Source organism: Cyprinodon variegatus, unplaced genomic scaffold (genome assembly GCF_000732505.1).
Source record: "Cyprinodon variegatus isolate N-32 unplaced genomic scaffold, C_variegatus-1.0 Scaffold819, whole genome shotgun sequence".
NCBI lineage: Eukaryota > Metazoa > Chordata > Actinopteri > Cyprinodontiformes > Cyprinodontidae > Cyprinodon > Cyprinodon variegatus.
This window is the reverse complement of record NW_015151272.1, coordinates 238,824-260,845: the sequence shown is the minus strand read 5'-3', so window position 1 is coordinate 260,845 and position 22,022 is coordinate 238,824. Positions and strand designations below refer to the sequence as shown.

At 38.7% G+C, this 22,022-nt stretch overlaps 1 protein-coding gene across 1 annotated transcript in view; it reads left to right on the top strand.

Moving 5' to 3' along the window:
• Nucleotides 1-22,022, top strand: part of LOC107098890 (nebulette-like) — a 55,444-nt gene that overhangs the window by 20,809 nt on the left and 12,613 nt on the right. Inside the window, exons 13-29 of the mRNA XM_015396768.1 lie at nt 494-604; nt 712-822; nt 4,509-4,619; nt 4,875-4,982; nt 7,389-7,499; nt 7,607-7,714; nt 9,539-9,649; nt 9,850-9,960; nt 12,859-12,969; nt 13,908-14,018; nt 14,261-14,371; nt 16,639-16,746; nt 16,905-17,015; nt 19,051-19,161; nt 19,338-19,448; nt 21,338-21,448; nt 21,578-21,688. Of these exons, the coding sequence (XP_015252254.1) occupies nt 494-604; nt 712-822; nt 4,509-4,619; nt 4,875-4,982; nt 7,389-7,499; nt 7,607-7,714; nt 9,539-9,649; nt 9,850-9,960; nt 12,859-12,969; nt 13,908-14,018; nt 14,261-14,371; nt 16,639-16,746; nt 16,905-17,015; nt 19,051-19,161; nt 19,338-19,448; nt 21,338-21,448; nt 21,578-21,688 (1,878 nt within the window). The remainder of the gene's footprint in view (nt 1-493; nt 605-711; nt 823-4,508; nt 4,620-4,874; nt 4,983-7,388; nt 7,500-7,606; nt 7,715-9,538; nt 9,650-9,849; nt 9,961-12,858; nt 12,970-13,907; nt 14,019-14,260; nt 14,372-16,638; nt 16,747-16,904; nt 17,016-19,050; nt 19,162-19,337; nt 19,449-21,337; nt 21,449-21,577; nt 21,689-22,022) is intronic.

The following is a 22,022-nucleotide window of genomic DNA, read 5'->3' as shown; positions in this document are numbered from 1 at the left end:
TAGAAATGATCATATGGGTTCATCACACTTTAATTGTGTTTGCGTCTTTCTTGTAGCAGATATGAGGCTTTTAGTAAAGCTCCTTAATTTTCTAAACAAATTTAGTGAATGTTTAATTTATAGAGGAATCATAAATGGTAATATTGACCTAAAGACCACAGTCAGATTTATGAGTTAAAACCCAGTTAAACCTTTTTTATTAACATTTTGTCCTTGAACATTAATTGATGTAGCTTTCAGAAGGAACTGATTGCTTGGAATTAACTTTGGAAATTATTTTCGAATCATTTAACATGCTGCTTTATTCATATTTTTTGATTTTGCAGACAAAAAGAAATATTGTTAACACCAAAAAAAGGTCCTTCCAGACACTGGAATGACTGAGAAACTCTATAGAAATCCTGAATAATTACCATATTATATATATTTATATAGTAAAAGAATTAGAGTTGATGTGGTATATGCATTAAAATGTTTATTTGTGTGTGTTTAGGTAAAGTATAAAGAAGCAGGAAGGAAGCAGGCAAACAGCTGCCTTTATTCTCTGCTGCCTGTAACTCTGGAAACACAACATGCCAAAGAGTCTGCAGAGCTGCTGAGTGAGGTGAGAACCAGCTTTAACCCAAAGCTTTGGTTCAAAGCTGTCAGCATGGAGAACCTTCTCTGTATTCAGTGGGAGGTTTCTGTTCTAACATGTATGAATCTGATCAGGTAAAATACAAGGAGGGTGGGAAAAAGGAGCTGTCCAGCAGCCTTTACTCCACCATGCCTGAAACAGCAGAAACCAGCTTTGCCAGAGAGGTCAGCGACCTGCTGAGCGAGGTAAGGACAGGAAGCAGAAGATCCATCAGAGCTTCTAGGGCTTCAGATCTCTGAATGTTTACCTGAATGACAGGAAGATTCTGGATGCTACAACAGAACAATTAGACGTTTTAGTGTTTGATGTTTACATAGTTTTAAAATAGCGTTAGCAGCCTGACCTCTCTCTCTGAATACAATGTTTCTGGTTTATTTTGATTCTAGAGACAGAATGATGCTAATTAATGTTTTTTTTTTTTGTAAATAATCTGTTTAAACCTTCTTTAAGAGATTTGAATTATTTTCTTTTTGCGCCCAGAATTTCAAACAAACTTCTTAAATTTAAGCACATTGAATGGTTAGCTAATTACTGTCTTCACTTTTAGTCAGAGTCAGAACTAAAAGGTTCCAAGTTAGAAAAATATAGGAGATGAAGTTGGACTTCTTCTAGGAAAAGTAGAATATTTTTACACACTCAGGGCCTGATGTGTTTTTAGAACAGGTGCAGAGGTGTTTGCACACACAGAGCAGATCTACAGAGAAGATGCTAAGTATTTCAGTGCAATGCCAATTCACAACATGTCCCATCTGAAGAAGGGACTTTACATGATTTGCTTTTGCAAACCTCCCAAATTCATTGGGGGAGGATATGCTGAGGAAAACACTTACCATGGGCAGAGCTATTTTTCCAAATCTAAGGCTCCACTGCGGCCGGTACAAACTGAAACGTGAAACTAAAGCCTCATTTCCACTACCCTCTGAAAACAGATCCGTGCCGATCTTGGATCAGTTAAGCGTGCCGAGCTCGGTCCATTACGACCATTTACGCATCATGCTAGCACTCCTCATAGTGGCGATCTACGGTACTACTGCTCTCTAGAGGGAAACAAGCAAACCACCATGGCGGCGCCCGTAACATTTAGGAAGTTTTCAGAGAGTCAGACAAAGAAGGCAGCCTCTGGTTAGGCAGCCTTTCTTTGACAGAGTCAGCTTTTGGGACGTGGATACGACAAACAATAATCTAATCAGGGCTTACAGACGCAGGAAACGAGTTGAGGTTCATCACACTGCTAAGCAGAATCATTACTGGAAATCGTTTGGCAGGGTAGGGAAGCTTGGATTTTTATGAATGTCTGAAATTTTTATGATTATGGAGGCTGACTGTAAGGAGATGATGCGGTCTGCTCATGCGCTCTTTGTTATCTGTGAACCGAGCCAGAACTGAACCGTGCTGAGCCCTACTGATGAACTAGTACCAGTTTAGTTAGGTTCGGTTTTGTCTGGCACGGTCCGGTTCATAGGTGCGTGCCATTTACACTCAACAGTTATCTCGATTACCGTGCTCGGACCCATCTTGGCAAGGTTTCAAAAGGGTAGTGGAAATGGGGCTTTGCTGTGGTCTTTTTTTCCACAAAAGAATCAATGACTCAATGTCAGGGGATGGAGAGATACTCTGTGCACATAGAAACAGATTTGGAACGTCAAAAATAACAAAAGTAGAGGAATATTAATTAGCATGTAATAAAAAATATAACTGAAGCCCAACAAGGTAAGCAAAAAAAAACATGGAGATTGGTGAGTTCAAAGCACACAGCTCTTACTTGTCGCAGCACAGATTTTTTTCTTCCTTTCTCCTTCGATCCAACAGAGCATGAAGCCCAGTCATGGAGGGGGGGTCTTCGAAGGAGCTGGCCTATATTGGCTGGGTGAATTGGGACACACCATGTGGCACAATGCAGACCACTGACTCAGTGGCCATCAGAGCAGCATGTCAATCATTACCAGGCAGAGCAGCATGATTCATCCTTCATGACTCTAGAGTTGCTATCAGCCTTTGATGTAGCTGCTTGGACATGGTCACTCCTCCCATGAATCTCTCTGCTCTTTAGCTAAGCTGACTGAGGGCTATGAAATTTGCAGATGCTGAGCTTCAACTTGACCTCTGCAGCATGGCCGGTCCTATACAGGGGCCAACAGGGGCCAGTGCCCCTGTGGATCATGTCCTGGCCCCTGTTACTGAAGACATAATGCTTTGAAGAAATTCTAATGATGATATACACTGGAACAGACATGGTTACTGATAGCTCCTTTGGCTCTAGTTCATTTTTTTTCTTTACAAATTCTGTTTTACTAATTATTCAAAAACAATATGGTGATAGATTCAGTGTTATTGCAATAGAATCCCAGTTTTCATCTGCTAAATGTTTTTTTTTCAAAACAAATTTTAAAATTCTCAATTTTTTACAGCTGAATTTATCAGTTTTCCTTGAGTTTTTACAGCACTGGTGGCTCGTTTTTTTCCCAACAGTATGCTGACAGGAAAGAGGTTATGAGGGAGGGGGAGAGACATGCGGGAAAGGATCACAGCTGGTGTTTGAACCAGGGTCGCCCGTGTCAAGGACTAAGGCCTCCGTATATGGGTCATGCGCGCTAACCACTGGGCCGCCAAAGCATTCCCCTTATTCCTTGATTTCTAATTCATGTATATTAATCTATATCGACCTAATAAGACATCGCATTTTAATTAAACTTAACTGAATAGAAATTTCACTTCATGTAACTCTCTTAATATATTTGAATCCCTTGCCCAGTTTTTTATTTTTTGCTTTTCTGTTCCCCCATGAAAACACACTGGCCCCCTGGTACATTTTACAGAAATCTTATCATTTGTTGTTAGTGTGAAAATGCTTTATTGCGATAAGAATTTGGATCATGACAATGATAAACACTTCTGACGATGTTTGCAAACCCTCATGATTAAGTTAATTTGGGTATTAGTGTTTTTTTTTATTCAGTTAGATGATCTGTGTTTTCAAGTTCTGTAACTGCAGTGACATGCAGTCCCTGCTACACAACCAGAAATGGATGTGAGGAATCTTTGGATACTTTTTATCACCTTTTTTATGGTTATTGCAATAAAAACCTCAAAATAAAGTGGAAAAAGTCTAAATTAACCTTCCACTCTGTGTGATTTCTGCGTCGTCGTTTCTCAACTCAGTTTATGTGGTCGGCCGCCTACATATGGGTGGACTTCTATCATTCCCCGTCTTTAGTTCTGTGTTATGATGGCTAAAACTGTTTTACTGTAAAATATGAATTAGTGAGGAGCTTTTATATCTGGACACAAATCCAATTGGAATCCACTGACCATCCAGCAGCTCACTCACTGTTTAACATTTACCAGTAACCTGTGGTTCAGCATTGTACCAGAGATATCACCCCCATCCCACACAGCGATGAAGAAATAACACCTTATATGGTTAGAACTGTAGTTCTGTTCATCTTATTCAGAATCAGGTCACAGTGGCAACATCTCTATCATCAGAACTAGCTTTTTTTTTTTTGATTTTGTATTTAAATATGTAAGAGCCCGGGCGTAACTTCCTGCAGAGAGCTGCATCACTATCATCTCATCATTTCTGATGTCTCTATCATAAAATCGTCATCAAGCTCTGATTATCATCACAAAGATGATCAAAGAGATTATGTGAGTCACAGTCTTTTACATTTGCATTTTAATCCTGCTGAGACAATGCAGTCTGAATTAATAAGGTTCTGCTAACCGTCAGCAGTAATTAACAGGAGCAAATGCTCTTCCTATACAAATAAGGAAAACAAAGAACAGCAAAATTAAAACAAAAAATGTTTGAGTTAAAAAAAGAAATGGAAACCAGTTTATTAAAGAGGAAACTCATGTTTTTGTGTTGAAGGTTAAATATAAAGAGAACGGGATGAGGAGCACTGCTCAGAGTCTCTACAGTCAGCTGCCAGAAACCGCTGAGATGAAGTTTGCTAAAGATGTCGCTGAGCTGCAGAGCGAGGTGAGTGAAAAAAATGTACAATTGTGAGAAGAAAACAGATCGACCAACATTTCCTTTCTGGTTTTATTTAAGGTTCTTTAAAACTTTTGTAATGATTATCAAGGCGTTTTTACAGGAAACACACCACGATGCAGCTTTCTTTAGACCTTATATGTACAACAACAAATATAGTTTTATTGTCTTGTTATTTTAAGAAGTTGGTTTTTTTTGTGTACAGAAAAAAAACGTATTTTTTTCTTTGTTTTTTTAATGTAGATGAAATACAGACAGGGGAAAAAGGACGTTTCTCGCTCCCTGTATTCCACTCTGCCTGAGACGCTGGAAACGCTGCATGCTAAGGAGACGTCCGACCTGACCAGTGAGGTAACAGCTGGCTCTGATTAGGACCTTATGCTTGGTGGAAAGCAGGTGACGATGGTAGTTATTTAATGCTGGTGAAGATTCTCAATAATCCAGGTCATAGTCATTGCAAAGAAGTTAAATAATCCACTGAACGTTTCTCCAATGTAAAGATGAGAATATTCTTCACTGCGCTGAGCTGCATACACATTTAGCTCTGATCTTTATGTTGGAGAAACCAAACAACCTCTCCACAGACGCATGGCCCAACACAGGAGAGCGACCTCCTGCGGACAAGAGTCTACTGTCCACCTGCACCATAAGAGCTGGTTAGGTTATCCTCCTGCAGTAGTGTGTCGCTGTGAGCTTTGATTTATGCCCAATATTATAGAGTGTTCTTTCCTATGTTACTACCAACTAGCTGTGGGTCTAGATACGACTGAGGCGGTGAGGCAGTGGGGGCAAGCTTTTGCAACAACAGAGAGACATGAGGGTGAAAAAGAGCAGGGATCCAGGTGGAAAAAGGGTCCCAGCGTTCTCGCGCGCCTCGCTCTTCTAGCTGGTCCATCTTCATGAGTCGTTTTCCACAATGGCGGTCATACAAAAAAAACAACCTGGTATGGTACCAAACAGGAAATACACATAGTGTAGAGTGGATTTAGATTTGACCAATCAGAGGCCTCCTGTCTGCGACACTGTCTGTGGTCACCTACAATTTTGGAGAGGTGCAGCAGAGTGTCTGCGAAGGGGGCGGGGCATATCTGCGTTCACTGTGACACACGCAGACGACCTGGTTTCTGATCATAAACCAGCCTTTAAGAACAAAGGACACTCATTTTAGGACCAGAATGCTCACATTTTGGACAAAGGCAGCAGGTGGTTTGAAAGGGGTGTGAAGGAAGCCATTTATGTTAAAGGAATAGTACACCCAAAACATGATTAGCCTTCATTTTCTACTCACCCCCATGCTGAACAACACTCTGGAGTACTTTTTTGATATCTCAAATGCATCTGGAGATCTGGGAGGCTTCTTGCTGTCTGCTGACATTCAAATAATGGAGGTCTATGGCGCCCGAGACAGAAAGGTCCATAAAAGTCCACAAAAAACGTGTCAATATTCCTCCATACTGCTCGTCCAATGTATTCCAAGTGTCCTGAGTGGGTAGCGTCCAGAATTTACTCGAAACGAAGTCATTTAGAATGTTTTTAGAGCATAAACAGTAGTGTATAGGATTTCCTAAAAGCTCGTTCACGAGTCTACGGAAACCGCGGCAGACCAAACCAGATGAAAGTGCGCATTCAGCGTCTGCTCTGACGATAATGCAAGCGTAGGAGAAGAAATGTGCTGTTTACCTGTGCAAAGAAAGAAACAACGAAAGAAAAATGTCTGAGGACTTCAGTGTTGAGGAAGAGCATGAGTTCTTTGCCGAGCTGAATGCGCACTTTCATCTGGTTCGGTCTGCCGCGGTTTCCGTAGACTCGTGAACGCGCTTTCAGGAAATCCTATACACTAAATTCTGGATGCTACCCACTCAGGACACTTGGAATACATTGGACGAGTAGTATGGAGGAATATTGACACGTTTTTTGTGGACCTTTCTGTCTCGGGCACCATAGACCTCCATTATTTGAATGTCAGCAGACAGCAAGAAGCCTCCCAGATCTCCAGATGCATTTGAGATATCAAAAAAGTACTCCAGGGTGTTGTTCAGCATGGGGGTGAGTAGAAAATGAAGGCTAATCATGTTTTGGGTGTACTATTCCTTTAAGAGAGAAACACTAACCTCAGACAGAGGGGGTGGACTCAGGTCTCAAAAACCTACAGTACAGCAATAGAGTTGTTTCCTTCCCACTATCATTTCAGTCCTCATCACCATGCAGGGTACCAAAACAAGTTTCCTAGAGAGCCAGGCCAACGACAACCCAACGACTCCCCTTTTCAGAGGAATGGGCCAGTATTGGGTATTGCAGGTCAACAAAGCCCTAAACGATTCTCCATTATGAAGGACCTGTTTTTTTTCGGTTCAATTGGCATGTTTTCTAAGCCATACCAAGGCTTTGTTTGGCTACTCTATAAAGCCTGGAACTAAACGCTATTCCAGACATTTTGAATTGAGAAAGCTTCCTGGATTGGAAGCGAAATGTCTTTTAACTTGGAAACAAAATCTAGTGGTTTGTTTTTAACTTTTTTGGAAGGAGGTACTAATTTTAGATTTTCAGCAGTTATAGTTTTTATAAACCGTCAATAACTGCAAACATAAAAGAACAAATGTATATAAATTCTCTGTTATTTTATCCTTTTTATGTATTTACAATCATTAAAGCTTAATTCTATTGCTGTATTTAACTGAGTGAACCGAGCATTGAGCCCTGTGGAACACCATAGTTTATTAATGGGTTATTTTTTGTGTTTTTCTTCTTTGTGTTCAGCGAAAGTACAGGGAAGCTCTGAAGAAAGATCTTTCCTCCAGCCTCTTCCATCAACTGCCAGAGACGTTAGAGATGCTCCACGCTAAGGAAGTCTCTGAGATGCTTAGTGAGGTATCAGAGGAACCGATCAGAAAATAGGAATACTCCTGGATTTTCGATCAATAATTACATGTCTTAATCTCACCTTTCTCATCTTTGTTTTTCATTTTGCTTTTCAGGTGAAATATAAAGAAGATTGTAAGGAGATGAACATGAACATCTACTCAGTGCTGCCTGAGACCATGGACACTCGGCACGCTAAACAGGTGTCCGACCTGCAGAGTGAGGTATGCAGCGGAGGGACTCCTCTGGAAGAGTCATCTCCACTTTCTGTGTTTTGTCTTAAAGGTATAGAGGACAACCTTTTATTTCCGGGTGGATCATCTAAATAAGTGGTCCTCCTTACTGTCAATCATTCTGATGATATGTTTAAGTAAGGCTGTCGTACGTACTCGTCCGGTTAGCTATATTTTTCTGCGCATGCACACTTTCAGGCGTATATCTGTGGTGAGCTACGGTTTCAGACAGTCATTGCAGCTCACCTTTCTCAGCGCGGTTCTTTGAAAATGGCCGAGGGTCGTAAGAGAAAAAGTGTTGATAAAGAGTATAAGAAGGAAATAGGATATATCCCAGAATGCTTTGCACAGAGGGCTGTCCTCGCAAAGCATTATGGGATTTGCTGTCACAGAGGCTCGGTGTCAACATAGTCTGCCGCTACCCGACAGCGGCGACTAATTAAAGATGGTGCATGCACAACACGGAGGAGGAGGAGTTACGTGATCATCGGTGCAAAAAGCAGTGATCATCTGTCTGAACGGTCAGTTAACTGAGTTCACTATAAACTCCACTATATAGTCCCTGCTGTATGTGGACACAGTAAGCTTATATGAGCTATGAGAACAGCACATTTTAAACAGGGCGTGCACAGGGAGAAATGTGCCTGTGCATTCTCTCACAAGCACATTTTTTTTTTTTAAGTGGACAGGGTGGGTCTTTTAGAAATCCTCCACAAAACCTTTAAATCTCCAGTAAACTGAAAAATCATTTTAGTAACAAATTTATTGCAGAATTTCATAGCAGAAATCTGACATTAGAAATATTTTTTAGTAGCACTTAATGCTAAAAGATTAAAATGATTCAGTTTAAGGACAAATATATTTAGATTTCATTTGAAAACCTCCAACAATAAGGTGATTAATTTGATGACATCTATAAATGAAATCTGTGTTATTGTAGCATAAATGGGCTAATAAGCTACTAAAATAATTGATGCATGTTTTAGTTTCCAGTTAAATTAGTAAAGAAGTAAAAGCTTGCACTTGTCAGTTGAATGTTCTACTCATTGTCATTGATGCTCAAATATCATCACCAAGCCATGCGTGGTGATGATGATGATGATGATATGTTTTCATAAGTTTGCCATTTAATCATGATAATTATGTAAAATGTGTTGCAGTTTTCCATGAAGCATCTCTGTTGAAATATTTATTGCTCAAACATCACATTTTTATTGGTTTCTTTTCCTTTTATTTCCTTGAATGGTTCATCTGGTTTTTATTCTCATTTTAATTTCACCATTTTTCTGCCACAATAATTTAGTCCTGTGCATGAAGTTGGGTTCAAATACTTTTATCACACCATGTTAAAAGAAAGGGAAATTCCCATCCTCCTATCCCAGGTTAATGGAATAACTATGTTAATATGATTCAAATAAACCAACATAAAAAGGGATTGTTGAAGAAATCAAACCAACTTCATGGTAAACACAATACCATTAATATAGAGTTTATGTCTCAGTATCAGTGAGTTATTTAACAAGTTATACCTGCAAATCTTTACATCTTTGTTTTCTGTTAATAATCCATATCTGCCCTGGAGAAATACGTTTTACTGGTTTTCTATTCATTGATAATTGTGTGATTTCCCATCAGAAGCAGCTATTTCACTTTGTATTAAGGACTGAATGGTCTTTTCCTGCCAACCATTTTGTCTTTTATTTTTAGACGTTTTTATCCAATCAGCCTTTTTTTATGCAGATGGAAAGTGAAACAGCATAATGTGCTGAAGTTAATACCTTTTAGGATATATTGATAGGATGCATCATCTTTCAGGTGAAATACAAGGAAGGTGTGAAGGAGACGAATCAGAGCAGTTTGTACCATCAGCTGCCTGAGACCACGGAGACACAGCTGGCCAAACATCTGTCAGAGCTGCAAAGTGATGTACGCCCATAACCGCAATCATACATGCAAGCTTTACATAACATTTTAATAATAAACTAGATTTCTATGTATTTGAAGCTATGAAATCATCTGATCAGATGTAGTGAAAACTTTTTAAATCAGCCTAAAAAGTCTAAATGTGCATCAACAAAGAAGCACTAAGGAATGCATTCATGCAGGACTGTGGTTTAAATCTGCAGGTTAAATATAAGGAGGCTGGTAAGAAGGAGATGAAGACCAACCTTTACTCCCAGCTCCCCAACACCATAGAGATACAGCGAGCCAAAGAAGCTGCAGAGCTGCTCAATGAGGTAATGGACTGATCTTCCTCCTGGTTCAGTGTGTAAACCACAGCCTGTTTAACAACAGGAAAGAGGCTCATAATAAGGTTTCCATCACGCAAGAGGCGGACAGGTCGCCAGTCCATCGCCGGGCAACTGCACACACTCACACCTAAGGAGAATTTAGAGAAGCTAATTAACATAACATTCATGTTTTGGGCTGTGAGAGAGAAGCCAAGCATGATCAGCGAAAAACTCCATGCAGAAAGTACTCAGGCTGAGAATCGAGCCCAGAACCTTCTTGCTGCAAGGCAGCACACACTGCGCCACTGAGCAGCCCATGAGAAGGCTTCCATATATGATTAATACATTATTATCAATTCTGTCTCAGACGATGGGATTGGCCCAATATTGTCACATTTAAGAGATTATTTCAGACTAAGGCAGGAAGATTAATTGAGAACCTGCAGAGATCAAAATGTTACCATCTCAGCCGCAAGCTTTGAAAATCCACGCTTCAAAAAATGTAATCCAAAGAAGCCATTTTTCTTAAAATAAGTGCATTTTTTTCTTGAATTGAGGAGGTAAGTGAGACACTTTGCCAATGGAACAATATAATTTACATTTAGAATAAGAAAACACTAGTGCATTGTCTTTTTTCAAGTGCATATTATCTAATATCTTATTTTAAGATTGAACATATTAATTCCAGGGCATATGATCTTATTAACCTACTCAAATTAAGGGTAAATACACTTAATCTAAGACATTTTTACTAATTTTTATAACATTTTTACAGTGTACCTAGAAGCTTAACTATACATGGTTATTGAAAACATCACAAACGGTTTAGTATTTGGACATTTATCCTACTGATACTGACAGGTGGATGAAGTTTTGTTTTACTTTTACATAGAAAAGTTTGTGCTCAACCTTATGCTAAGTTTAGCTTAATATTAGGACCAGAATAAACCTTTAATATACTCATTGCCAAGGATCCTTCTTAAAGTTTAGGACCAACATTTCTGTTCAGGTCAAACGTTCTGATAGCAGGACAACAAAGGTAAGCCGACAATCTTAATTAAAAAGTGGTCTTAATAAAAAAAAAAAATGAAGATTTCTAATAAAAAAATGAACGACCATATTGAAAATGTAATGATGTCATGTAGAAATAAAAGAAACATTTTGAACACTTATAGCCTTTTACAATGATTTGACTTTTTTATTTGATGCTGAATCAAAGCTGCTATAATTCTCCTAGTATACAGTACTTAGAGAATTGTATCTGTAACAGTTATGGGCTAGGCAGCTGACTGCGATATCAGAAAAACAGTTCGTTAAGGAGCCTGAGGTGTGAATGAAAACACAAGGAAACTGTTTTAGTTTTTATGCAAGTGTATTATTGTTTTTCCCTGTAAACAGGGAAAAAATAAGGGGCAGGGAAAAAAAACAACAAACACCACAATTACAATTACAAATACACAAAAAAAAAAAAATCAATTAAAGAGTCCTAGGGGTCTTGTCCTTTTTTAGCTCGCCATCAGTTGTTCAGGATCTGAGGATTTGATCCATCATATATAAAAAAACCCGACCTAAAAGGCCAGAAAACCCATTAAGTGTTTTAACAAACACAAATGCAACAAATAAAGTCAATACAACTATCAAATTTCTGATAATTAAACATCTCAATCAGGTTAAATTAACCATAATTTAAATAAACAAAAAGAATAATCATTTCAAACTAATCAATTAAGCTTAAACTTGAAAAGTTGAAATCAAAGTTAACTTTCAAAATATCAAATAAAATAAATTAACTCAAATACTCAAGCAGTGTGAGAGAAAGAAATTAAATTAATATACTGCGCAATATCAATTTAAATGTAGCTACATGATCCTATTTTAACACATTTCATTTCACAAAGTGCCCAAACACACACCATACCAGCAGTTTAGTTACCTTAAAGCAGGGAGTGGGGCACACTCAACAGCGATCAGCTGTGACAGCCCAGGCACAACAGCAACTGTTCTAATAAAACAATGCTCCAATGAGCAATCAAGCAGCAATTGCATACCAATCTGATACTGCTATGCTAGGAACAAACTCACCAAGAGAGCAAATCAGTAGTTTCAGAGATTTGGATTATTTCCAGGGTGAAATGTTCAGCAGGATGCCAACAGCCAGCCACAATCACAGTGGAACAGGTGATGTAGTTTAACCTGGCTGGAGGCGGGGCTTTAAATAAGTTGAGGAGTTTGGGCAAAACAGGAAGTGGGCCCGCAAAAATAAAAGTCTTGATTGACTAATTGCGGGTTACATATCTCTACCAGAAATGTGTGTTTAGAGCCATCTTTGTCACAAAATGTATACATTATATGTATTATATTACACTTTAGATCACTAAGCAAGATCTAGACCTATAGAGGTGTACAGTGGGTAATGTACAGTATGTGTGACCTTATTGTGTTTGATTGAAATGAAACTTTTTTTTTTGGCAGTAGTCAAATAAATGGGACTGAGTTATAAACCCTGTGGAACACCACAAGTTAATATGCAGGTGTTATCTAGTATACTGGAAAATCTAAATCTAAATGAATAATTTTTTTCTTAAAATAAGTGCATTTGTTCTTGAATTGAGGAAGTAAGTGAGACACTTTGTCAATGGAACAAGACAATTTACATTTAAAATAAGAAGAAAGAATTGATTGTCTTATTTCAAATGCATATTTTCTAATTATCTTATTTCAAGAGTAAAAATTGGAAAATAATCTTATTTACCTTCCGAAATTAAGGGTAAATACACTTAATTCAAAAAATGCTGACTTATTTCTAGACTGTTGAGTGTAGACTAGCATAATAATGTTGGACATATGTTGCTGTTTTTAATGGTGAAGTTTTCTTGTGTAACATGTTTTTTTTTCTCCCCAAAGATCAAATACAAAGAAAATGGGAAGAAGGAAATGTCCAGCTCGTTGTATTCGACTCTGCCAGACACTTTAGAAACTAGCTTTGCCAGAGAGATGACTGAGATGCTGAGTGAGGTAAGCAAAGGCAACACTGGGTTTCAGATGATTGGGAGTGTTTGGTTGATTTTCTTTAATGTTTAATTACTAAATACAGAGTAATTTAATTACTCTGTATTTAAAGCTTCATTTTCTTATAGTTGATGGATTCAGCTAATTTTACAATAAAAAAGGCAGATTCTACGGTTGGGAAAAAAAAATCTCCAAATGTGTTAGATTTCTGTTTCTTTTTCTTTGTTTTTTTATCAACTCTGAAAATTATCTTTCAATGAACTGAAACTCTTGTAAATATATATTTTAAGCATCGACGGTCCTACAGGAAACAAAACTGCTTTTTAATTTGCTGAGTCAGGTTTAGTATCCTGAATCTTTGTTTCTCAAATGATTGGATAGAGATAGAATAAACACGAGGTTCCCCAAAACGGTTGGAAGGGCCTTAGAATGTGCTTCATTTGAGTTTATTCCCTTTTTAATAAATATATGATGCCTGTTATTTGACATATAATGTTTACTCAATGCTTTCTGATCGTTGTATTTTAAAATTTAGCATAAGAAACCGGATCAAAGACAAGAGCTTCTCAAATTCAGTGGGGTTTGCTATGATCACACTGGAAAAAAACAAAATCTAGATAAGTTTTTTTTTTTTTTTTTAAATAAGTGCATTTGTTCTTGGATTGAGGAGGTAAAAGAGACATCTTGCTATTGGAAAAAGACTATTTACACTTAAAACACAATTGCATTGTCCTATTTCATGTGCATGGTATATAATTATCTAATTTTAAGAGTAAAACGACTCATTCCATTAGCAAACTATCTCATTTACCTACTCAAATTTAGGGTAAATACAGTTAATTTAAGAAATCTTTACTTATTTTTTTTTGTGCAGTGACCAAAGACTGTTGCAAAGCAGTATGAGTCTTTGAATCTCATTTTATATTGGTCCCTTTTTGATCCAGAACAAGTACAAAGAGGAAGGAAGGAGGAACCTGTCTCAGAGTTTTTACTCTCAACTTCCAGAAACAGCAGAGACTCAGTTTGCTAAAGCCGTCTCTGACCTGCAAAGTGAGGTGAGGAGAAGATCATCCTGGTTAATATTCATTGTTACGTAATGAAAGAAATCAGACTGTCTCAGCTTCATATGTGAAATAAGCTCCTCATCATGCAGGGCAGGATAAACGAAGTTAGAATCCAGTCTCAGTCATCAGTTATGCAGATGACACACGTCTCCATGTAGGAGTTTTAGAAAAAAAACTGCTGCAGATAAAAATGTTTTAAACATGGAGGATCTCTTCTTTTGGTTCATGTTCAGATGAAGTACAGAGAAGCAGGAAAGAAAGAAGCGATGAACTCCCTGTACTCCTCTCTACCTGAGACCCTGGACACCTGTCATGCTAAAGAGGCGTCCCAGCTGCAGAGCCAGGTAAGCTCTGGTTCACCAACTGAACAAACCTACCATTAGATGAATTCAGTAATGAGACATACTGTACTGCCAATGATCCAAGAACTTGTTGAACTACCTGGAGCAGCAAAACTTTCCCAGCTTCACATCTTTCTAGAGAAATGTCGGCCCACTCTCTCTACTTTGCTTCACTTCGTTAAAAGTTGCAGCTATTTTCTCTACACAGTTCTCTAAGGGCTCCAGTATTCTAATAAACTTGAAGTCTGTACTTTGACTGGGCCATATTTAGCACCTTGATTCTTTGCTGTGTTTGGTAGCATTGTCCTGTTGATGGTTTAGGCAAATCTACAGCAGGTTGACACTGAAATCCTGCATCCTCTGTAACCGCTGTGCTGCGCTCCAGACCTCCTGCACAAAGCAAAGCCTTTATCCTCGGCTGTTCCTCCCATCTTGCTCTGCTCCAGCTTCCTCAAAGCTCAAGGCGAGCATGCGCGACATTATTATTAAATTCATAGGAGAAAAACATGCAGTGATGAACGCTTAACTTAATATAACATCATTAAACTTCACCATCAGCATCAATCACACACATTTCTGCCAAAACATTTTCTTTTTATTGCGTGTCTTTTAAATAGGGATAATTAGGATCATACTAAATGGGTTTGTTCTCTACATCCAAACTCAGCATCTCTTCATCTATGCCTGCAATAAGAAGTTGGTTTTGAAGTTTTGAGATTCGCTTTTAAGCCTCTTGGTATAACATTTATGCAGAAGGATCTTATGCAGAAGGATCTTATGCAGACGGATCTTATGCAGACGGATCTTATGCAGAAGGATCTTATGCAGAAGGATCTTATGCAGACGGATCTTATGCAGACGGATCTTATGCAGAAGGATCTTATGCAGACGGATCTTATGCAGACGGATCTTATGCAGAAGGATCTTATGCAGACGGATCTTGTGAGATCTCACAGTATTCCTTAGTCTTATTTGCGTTTGTATTGGCTTAGATGTTGACTCCTGGAAAGTTATGGCTTCAGTTATTCCTGAAATTGCCTTTGATTCATTTCCAGGTTGTTGAGAAGCAGCAGTTGCTTCTCTGAGGTTATTGCTGATGTCTTTCTGTCTTGGCATTGTGTTTCCACACAGCTGCATGCTTTGGATCAGCAGATCAGTTCCTTGGCCCCAATGATCGGGCAATCAGTGCCTTTAATCAGCAGCACCTGGTTGATGCTTTCACCTAGTTACCGTAGAAATAACCAATGATGACACTTTCTCACACCCCTAGACTTCATACAGTGTATATTTAAACAGTCTGTCATTTCTCCATTACCATTCATGAACTTCCGTTAGCCTTTAGCCCTTTATTCCACGAGCCTGGTGATTTAGCCTGCAGACACATTTACCTCCAGCAGTGGATCAAACCTGATTCACCGCAGTACGATGGTTGCTTTGGCTCCCAGAGTCACTCTGATCAGAACTAAAAGGTGCAGATTTCAGGTCTTTTCTTTAAAAGAAAAATCATTTGATTATAAGAGTGGGAGGGCTGTGAAATACCTAATGAACTGTAAAAGTTGATCAAATTCTTATTTTAATTTTTATTGATCATCTTATTCTTTTCATTGATGAGAAACCCTTATCTTATCAACCTCAAAAAGCTATGTAACGAGAAACCTAAACTGCAAATGTCATGAAAGGGGATGAAGAAATACTTATGTTTTCATTTATTGAATCTTTAATCAGAAAAACTCCCTTTAAGATGTTAAAATCTCCTTTTCTTCAAAGTCCTGCTCTTACGAAAGCAAATCTTCATTCAGCTTTTTTGTCTTTTTTGGATTTCTTTTATCCCTTTGTGGAGTTGACGAGGAAGCTGAGACTCTTGCAAGAGAAAATTTATTTAACGTCCTCAGACTGAGAGATAGAGCTCTGACCGGGACAAGCTCAGTACATAATTTTATACAGCAACTCCCAATACTCTCTTGGAACTATCCCACCCTTAGATAAAGAACTTTCTCACACCTGGACATTTGGAGGAAAAACAACTTGAATCATCAAGGTTGTTCGCTGTTAGGTTAATATATCTTTCACGGGCCAGATGGATCTCCTCAAAACATCAGTCCTCCCCTTCACACCATGAAGGAAGCTGTGTAACTCATTCTTTTCTCTCATGACCTTCGTTTGGAGCCTGTGAGGCTAAGAACAGACATACTTCAACATTTTTTACTCCACAACTTAATTAGCCTTTAGCTATTCATTCACTGTATTTAGTTGTGTTATTTTTCCTCCAGCTGACATACAAGCAGAATCAGAAGAAAGACGCCTCCAGTCTCTACCACCTGATGCCAGAAACCATCAATACTCAGTTTGTCCGACAGCAGATGGAGATGCTCAGTGAGGTGAGATTGATCAGATTTTCCTGGACTCACCCTAATTCCTGCCGGTTTAACTTCCATGACGAGTGGAAAAGCAGCCTCTGTCTCTCTGACTGTATTATTAACTGTAATGGACGGCCTCCCGTTCTCTTCTCTTGTTCTGCACCCGGTTTCCTAACAAGGTCAAATACAAAGAAGACGGGAAGAAAGAGATGAGCATGAACCTGTATTCTCTGCTTCCTGCGACACTGGAGAGCCAGCATGCTAAAGAGCTGATGGAGATGCAGAGCGAGGTGGGTGGACTGATGGGGCTGTGTTAGTGTCACCAGGGCCGCTTCCAGGCATAGTTCTATGAGAAAAGTAAAGGATAAGTCTTCAACTGTGCACGTTATGCTCCATATATGCTCTGGGTTTTGTTTCTATAAAAGTCTGAAGAGCTGAGCAGCTAATTTTCTTTGTATGTGATTTGGGGACAGATGCAAGTTTGTACTCCTTTTCTTTTTCATTAATTTTAGTTGCTTCATTCATTGCTAGTTGTTTATTATTGATTAAATGAAATAAAAATAGTATGTATTAAATTGTTACCAACCCTCCCCTAAGAGACTGCCCAGTAAATGGCCTGTACTTATTTAGCGCTTTTTCTAGTCAGGAGACTTGACCAAAGTGCTTTACATTACATTCAGTCATTCACCCATTGATGGTGGTGAGCTACATTGTAGCCACAGCTGCCCTGGGGCTCACTGACAGCACCAAGGCTGCCATACACTGGCACCACCGGGCGTCTGACCACCAACAGTAGGCAATAAAAGCTGGAGTCGGAGCTTGCACTCGAAAACCCTGTCGTCCCTGAAGCAAAGATCCTGCTTGAAGTGCTTTGTAGAACCGCCTTCAGTAAAAAGTTCAGTTTGGATCTTAAGTAGCTATTTTCAAAATGGGCTGCTACAGATGCACACATTATCATAAAATATGAAGTTCTTAAAGTGGTTATAAATGTATAAACAGGGATTTTAAAACAGAACTTTGAGGCTTTTCTCCCATTTACCCATATAAGGACCGTCCCACCTCGACTGAAAAGCCTTTTCGCTTTTGCAACAACCTAATTATGTGATTCTGCCTTTTCAGTAAAAAGCATAGCCTACAAGTGGTCAGTGATAAGCATATTGGCAAGGAAAGACAGTGAGAAGGGTGTGATTACTCTTGTTGAAAGGTTTGTTATTCAGTGGTATTATGATATAATGTTGATAAAATGTTGAGTAATATTCTTATGTTAAACAATTATTATGATAATTGAGTTTAAATTAATTTCAATTTGAGTTTATTTCTATAGCGCCAATTTACACGTCATCTCAAGGAACTTTACAGTTCAACCAGATCATCCAGTCAGATTGATTCAAAGTTTTCTATCTAAGGAAAACCAGCTGATTGCATCGACTCTCTGACTCTTCAGCAATCCCTCACACTAAGCATGCTTGTAGCGACAGCGGAGAGGAACAACTCCCTTTTAACAGGAAGAAACCTCCAGCAGAACCAGGCTCAGTGTGAGCGGCCATCTGCTGAGGCTGACTGGGGTTCAAGGAGACAGAAGCAGAGATACAAAAAGCAACTAGTAGGCAAATTAAAATTAAAGGGATATTAAAGTCAGACAACATCCTTTTAACACTTGTTGAGGGGGCATGGCATGGTGAGGTTTGGGAACTACTGATCTACAGCATCCATGCTGGATGTTCAGGTGCTCCCCAGCCTCAGACCTTCTGCAGACCCAAACATGTTTTTCTCTTTGATTGTCTTATATTCAGCTCCATCTTAAATTCTCCTATTTTCTCAGTAGCTTCCCACTCCCTTGTAAAGGCAAGAAGGCCCACAGGATGACGCTGCCACCACCATGTTTCTCTGGGGTGTTTTCAGAGTGGACATAATTTCTTATAGCTTTCTTTTTGCTGCTCTTAGTGAGCAACTAATTTCCTTCATAGATTCTTTCACATGAGCCTTTGATCTCTTAGGCTGCCCCAGATTTATAAACTATAATCCAGGCCTGGATTAGAGTAAAAAGGTTAAGTACACACACATTCAAAGTTTTTATCTCTGAAACATTTTCAAAAAAACTTATTTCTTCCTTTGCTCCACTTTGTCCCATAATTCCTGTTTCTTTTTTTTTTTCTTTTTTTTATGCATTTTTCTCTTTAGCCAGCATTTCTTTGCCACCATTATTTGTCTTTTAATTTATTTATTTATTGTAGTTTAGATTGTAATCAGACTGAATTTAAACTTATGGGGAGCCCAGACTGTTCAGGAGAGGATCATCAAAGTTAAACTGTTTTTACCCTTCAGGCGAAATACAAAGAAGCTAGTAAGAAAGAGACTTCCACTCCTCTGTACCGCACCCTGCCAGAAACTCTGGAGACGCAACACGCCAAGGAGGCGTCAAAGCTGCAAAGCCAGGTAGATGATCACTTCTTTGTCTTTAAAATGCTCAGTCTTTAAAATCCTCTGCTTCATGTTAGCAGCTTTGATATGAGGGTTTGATGAAGGGAAATAAATGAACACCTGACCTGTGATCACTGCATGCTCTAGATTATTACTCTGTTTGATAATCTGGGCTCCATTGTGTCTCCTAGCTGCTTTATAAAGAAGGCTTGAAGAAGGATCTGCAGTGTCCAGCTTACCACCAGCTTCCTGATACTCTGGAGACCCAGTTTGCCCGAGAGGTCGCCCACATCCAGAGCGAGGTACGAGCAAAGATACAGGAAACAACAATTCATTTAAATCAGCCAATAGACTGTTAGTAGATGGTTTAAAGCTGAGGTTTATTAAGGTTTAACTATTTCACTGATGACTCACGTCTGGTCCAGAAAGGCTGCAGCTGCATCATCACAATAATCCGCAACAATAACCTGCATCTCGTTTACTGATAATATTTGAAGCTTAGAGTAAAGTGATCAATAGTTTTACTGCTGCGATCATGAATGTGGCATTAAAATATGAAATCGGCTAATTTACACACAATCCATCTGTAAGCTGAAAGATTTAGGATTCATCTGTTGTTTGAGGAAGAAACGATGATTTTAGAGTTAATCTAAAATCAGACTTCAGACCCATCAGGTGCAGTCATTCAGTTTTACTGGTAGAGACAATTAGCAACTAGTTTATTTCCACTTTGGTGTTTAAACTGGTTATATGGAATCCCAATGCAAAAAATTTAAGTCTCAATTGGTCTTTTTGTTTTTATTAAAATAAGCGCATCTGTTCTTCAATAGAGGAGCTAAGTGAGAGACTTTGCCAATGACAATTTACATTGTCATTGGCAAAGACAATTTACATTTAAAATAAGAAAAGTATTTATAGTGCATAATATCTAGTTATCTTATTCTAAAAGTAAAAACAATAATTCCATCAGCAAATCATCTTATTTACCTGTTAAAATTAAGGAATAAATACACTTAATTTAAGACATTTTTACTCATTTTTAGATTGTTTTTGCAGTACAGGAGATTGTTTTATCCTCTGGTTTTATATTTCTGTATGCTGTTCTATCCCTTGTAGCTTCGTAAAGCAAAAAATAACTTTTGTAAAAGTAAATGAGTATTTTTTTTTACTTTTTATTAGTTTTTTAATATATTTTACAAATGATCCATCTAGCAGCAACATTTTGTGACAGACTGGTGCTGAAACTGGTTCTGTTTGATTGGTGATGGGTTGGTTTGAAGCAGGATCCAAATTAAAAGCTTAAAGTGGAGCCAAAAACAAACACGAAAATTAATATAAGAATTAGGGTTTGGGGAGAATATGATTGGAAATTAAATATCAGGCTGATGATAACCAACAAGGAGGAGGAGGGAAAGATGGAAACAGAACATCTGGATGGGCAACCTGACAGAAAATTGAGAGAAAATGTGGATCATTTTACAGCCTTTGACATTTTAAGCCTCTGCTGTTTTACCAATCCGTTCCAAAAAAAGTTAAAAAAGAATCCGGTGGACTTTGTTTCCAAGTTTGAAGGCGTTTCGCTTCCCATCCAGGAAGCTTGTTCAATTCAAAACGTCAGGAATAGCGTTGAGTTCGAGGTTTTATAGAGTGGACCAAAAACATTTTGTTTTGGCTTAGAAAACATGTAAATTGAACCGGACTAATCAGTCCGTCCCTTTGGAATGGAGGTCATTTGAGTTCTTTGTTAGCCTGTAATACCCGATACCTGTAGTCAGTCTGAAGCTGTTGGGAACGAGTCTTTGCAGTCTACATCTTAAATTGAAACAAAGATGGTGCCTATACTCTTATAAACCATCTCCTTTTAATCTCTCTAATTTCCTAATGTTCTGTGTTTCGCTTTGACAAACTTTGCTTTAAATAGATTTTCTGTTTTACTTTAACCCTAATCTGTCACATATTAAAGTTATCAATTGCATTCGGATCAGAACCACAGTATAAGGTCTTTGGCTAAGAATATAACATTAATGGAAATATATGTGTAGAAATATGGGTTTGAACAAACTGAGTCACAAACAAATCGCAGAAGGAAAACGTATTAAGTCAAATAGATGAAACAGATTCTAAACATGGCAGCTCGTCCTGCATTTAAAAAGATGAATCCTCCACCTGGTATTTCTGCCTGTGATTGTAGAACAAGTACAAAGAGGAGGGGAAGAAGATGTTGTCTCAGAGCGTTTACGCTCAGCTGCCAGAAACCAGCGAGACCAAGTTTGCTAAAGCCGTCTCTGAGCTGCAGAGTGAGGTGAGAGCAGACGGCTGAAGCCGGGAAACTCTGGGAGAGATGTGCAATAAAAAAGATTTGGTCCAACATCTTAATCTGATTCTGCTGCATGTTTAAGATGTTTAAACTCACAGGAACTTTGATTCTCAGACTAAATACAAGAAGTCAGGGAGGCGAGAGGCCGGCAGCAGTTTGTTCTCAGTGATGCCAGAAACCCTGGAGACCCAACATGCCAAGCAGGTTTCTCAGATCCAGAGCCAGGTAACACACACACACACACACACATACTCATTCTGCCATCGTAGTGAGGACCAGGTGTTGATTCCCATTGAACTCCCTGGATTTTCAGTCATTTTCAACCCTTTCTAAGCCCTATCCCTAAAACTAACCCGTAACCTTACCATTACCAATTCATATCTCACCCTAACCCTAATCAATTGACACCTTAGCCCTATACCTAACCATTAGCAAAATAGCATTTGAGGAATGGCAAAATGTCCTCACTTTGCAACAACTGGTCTTCAATTTGATGGTAAATTTGAAAAAATGGTCCTCGCTCTGAGGGCTGGACAGGTGTACAAACACACACACATCC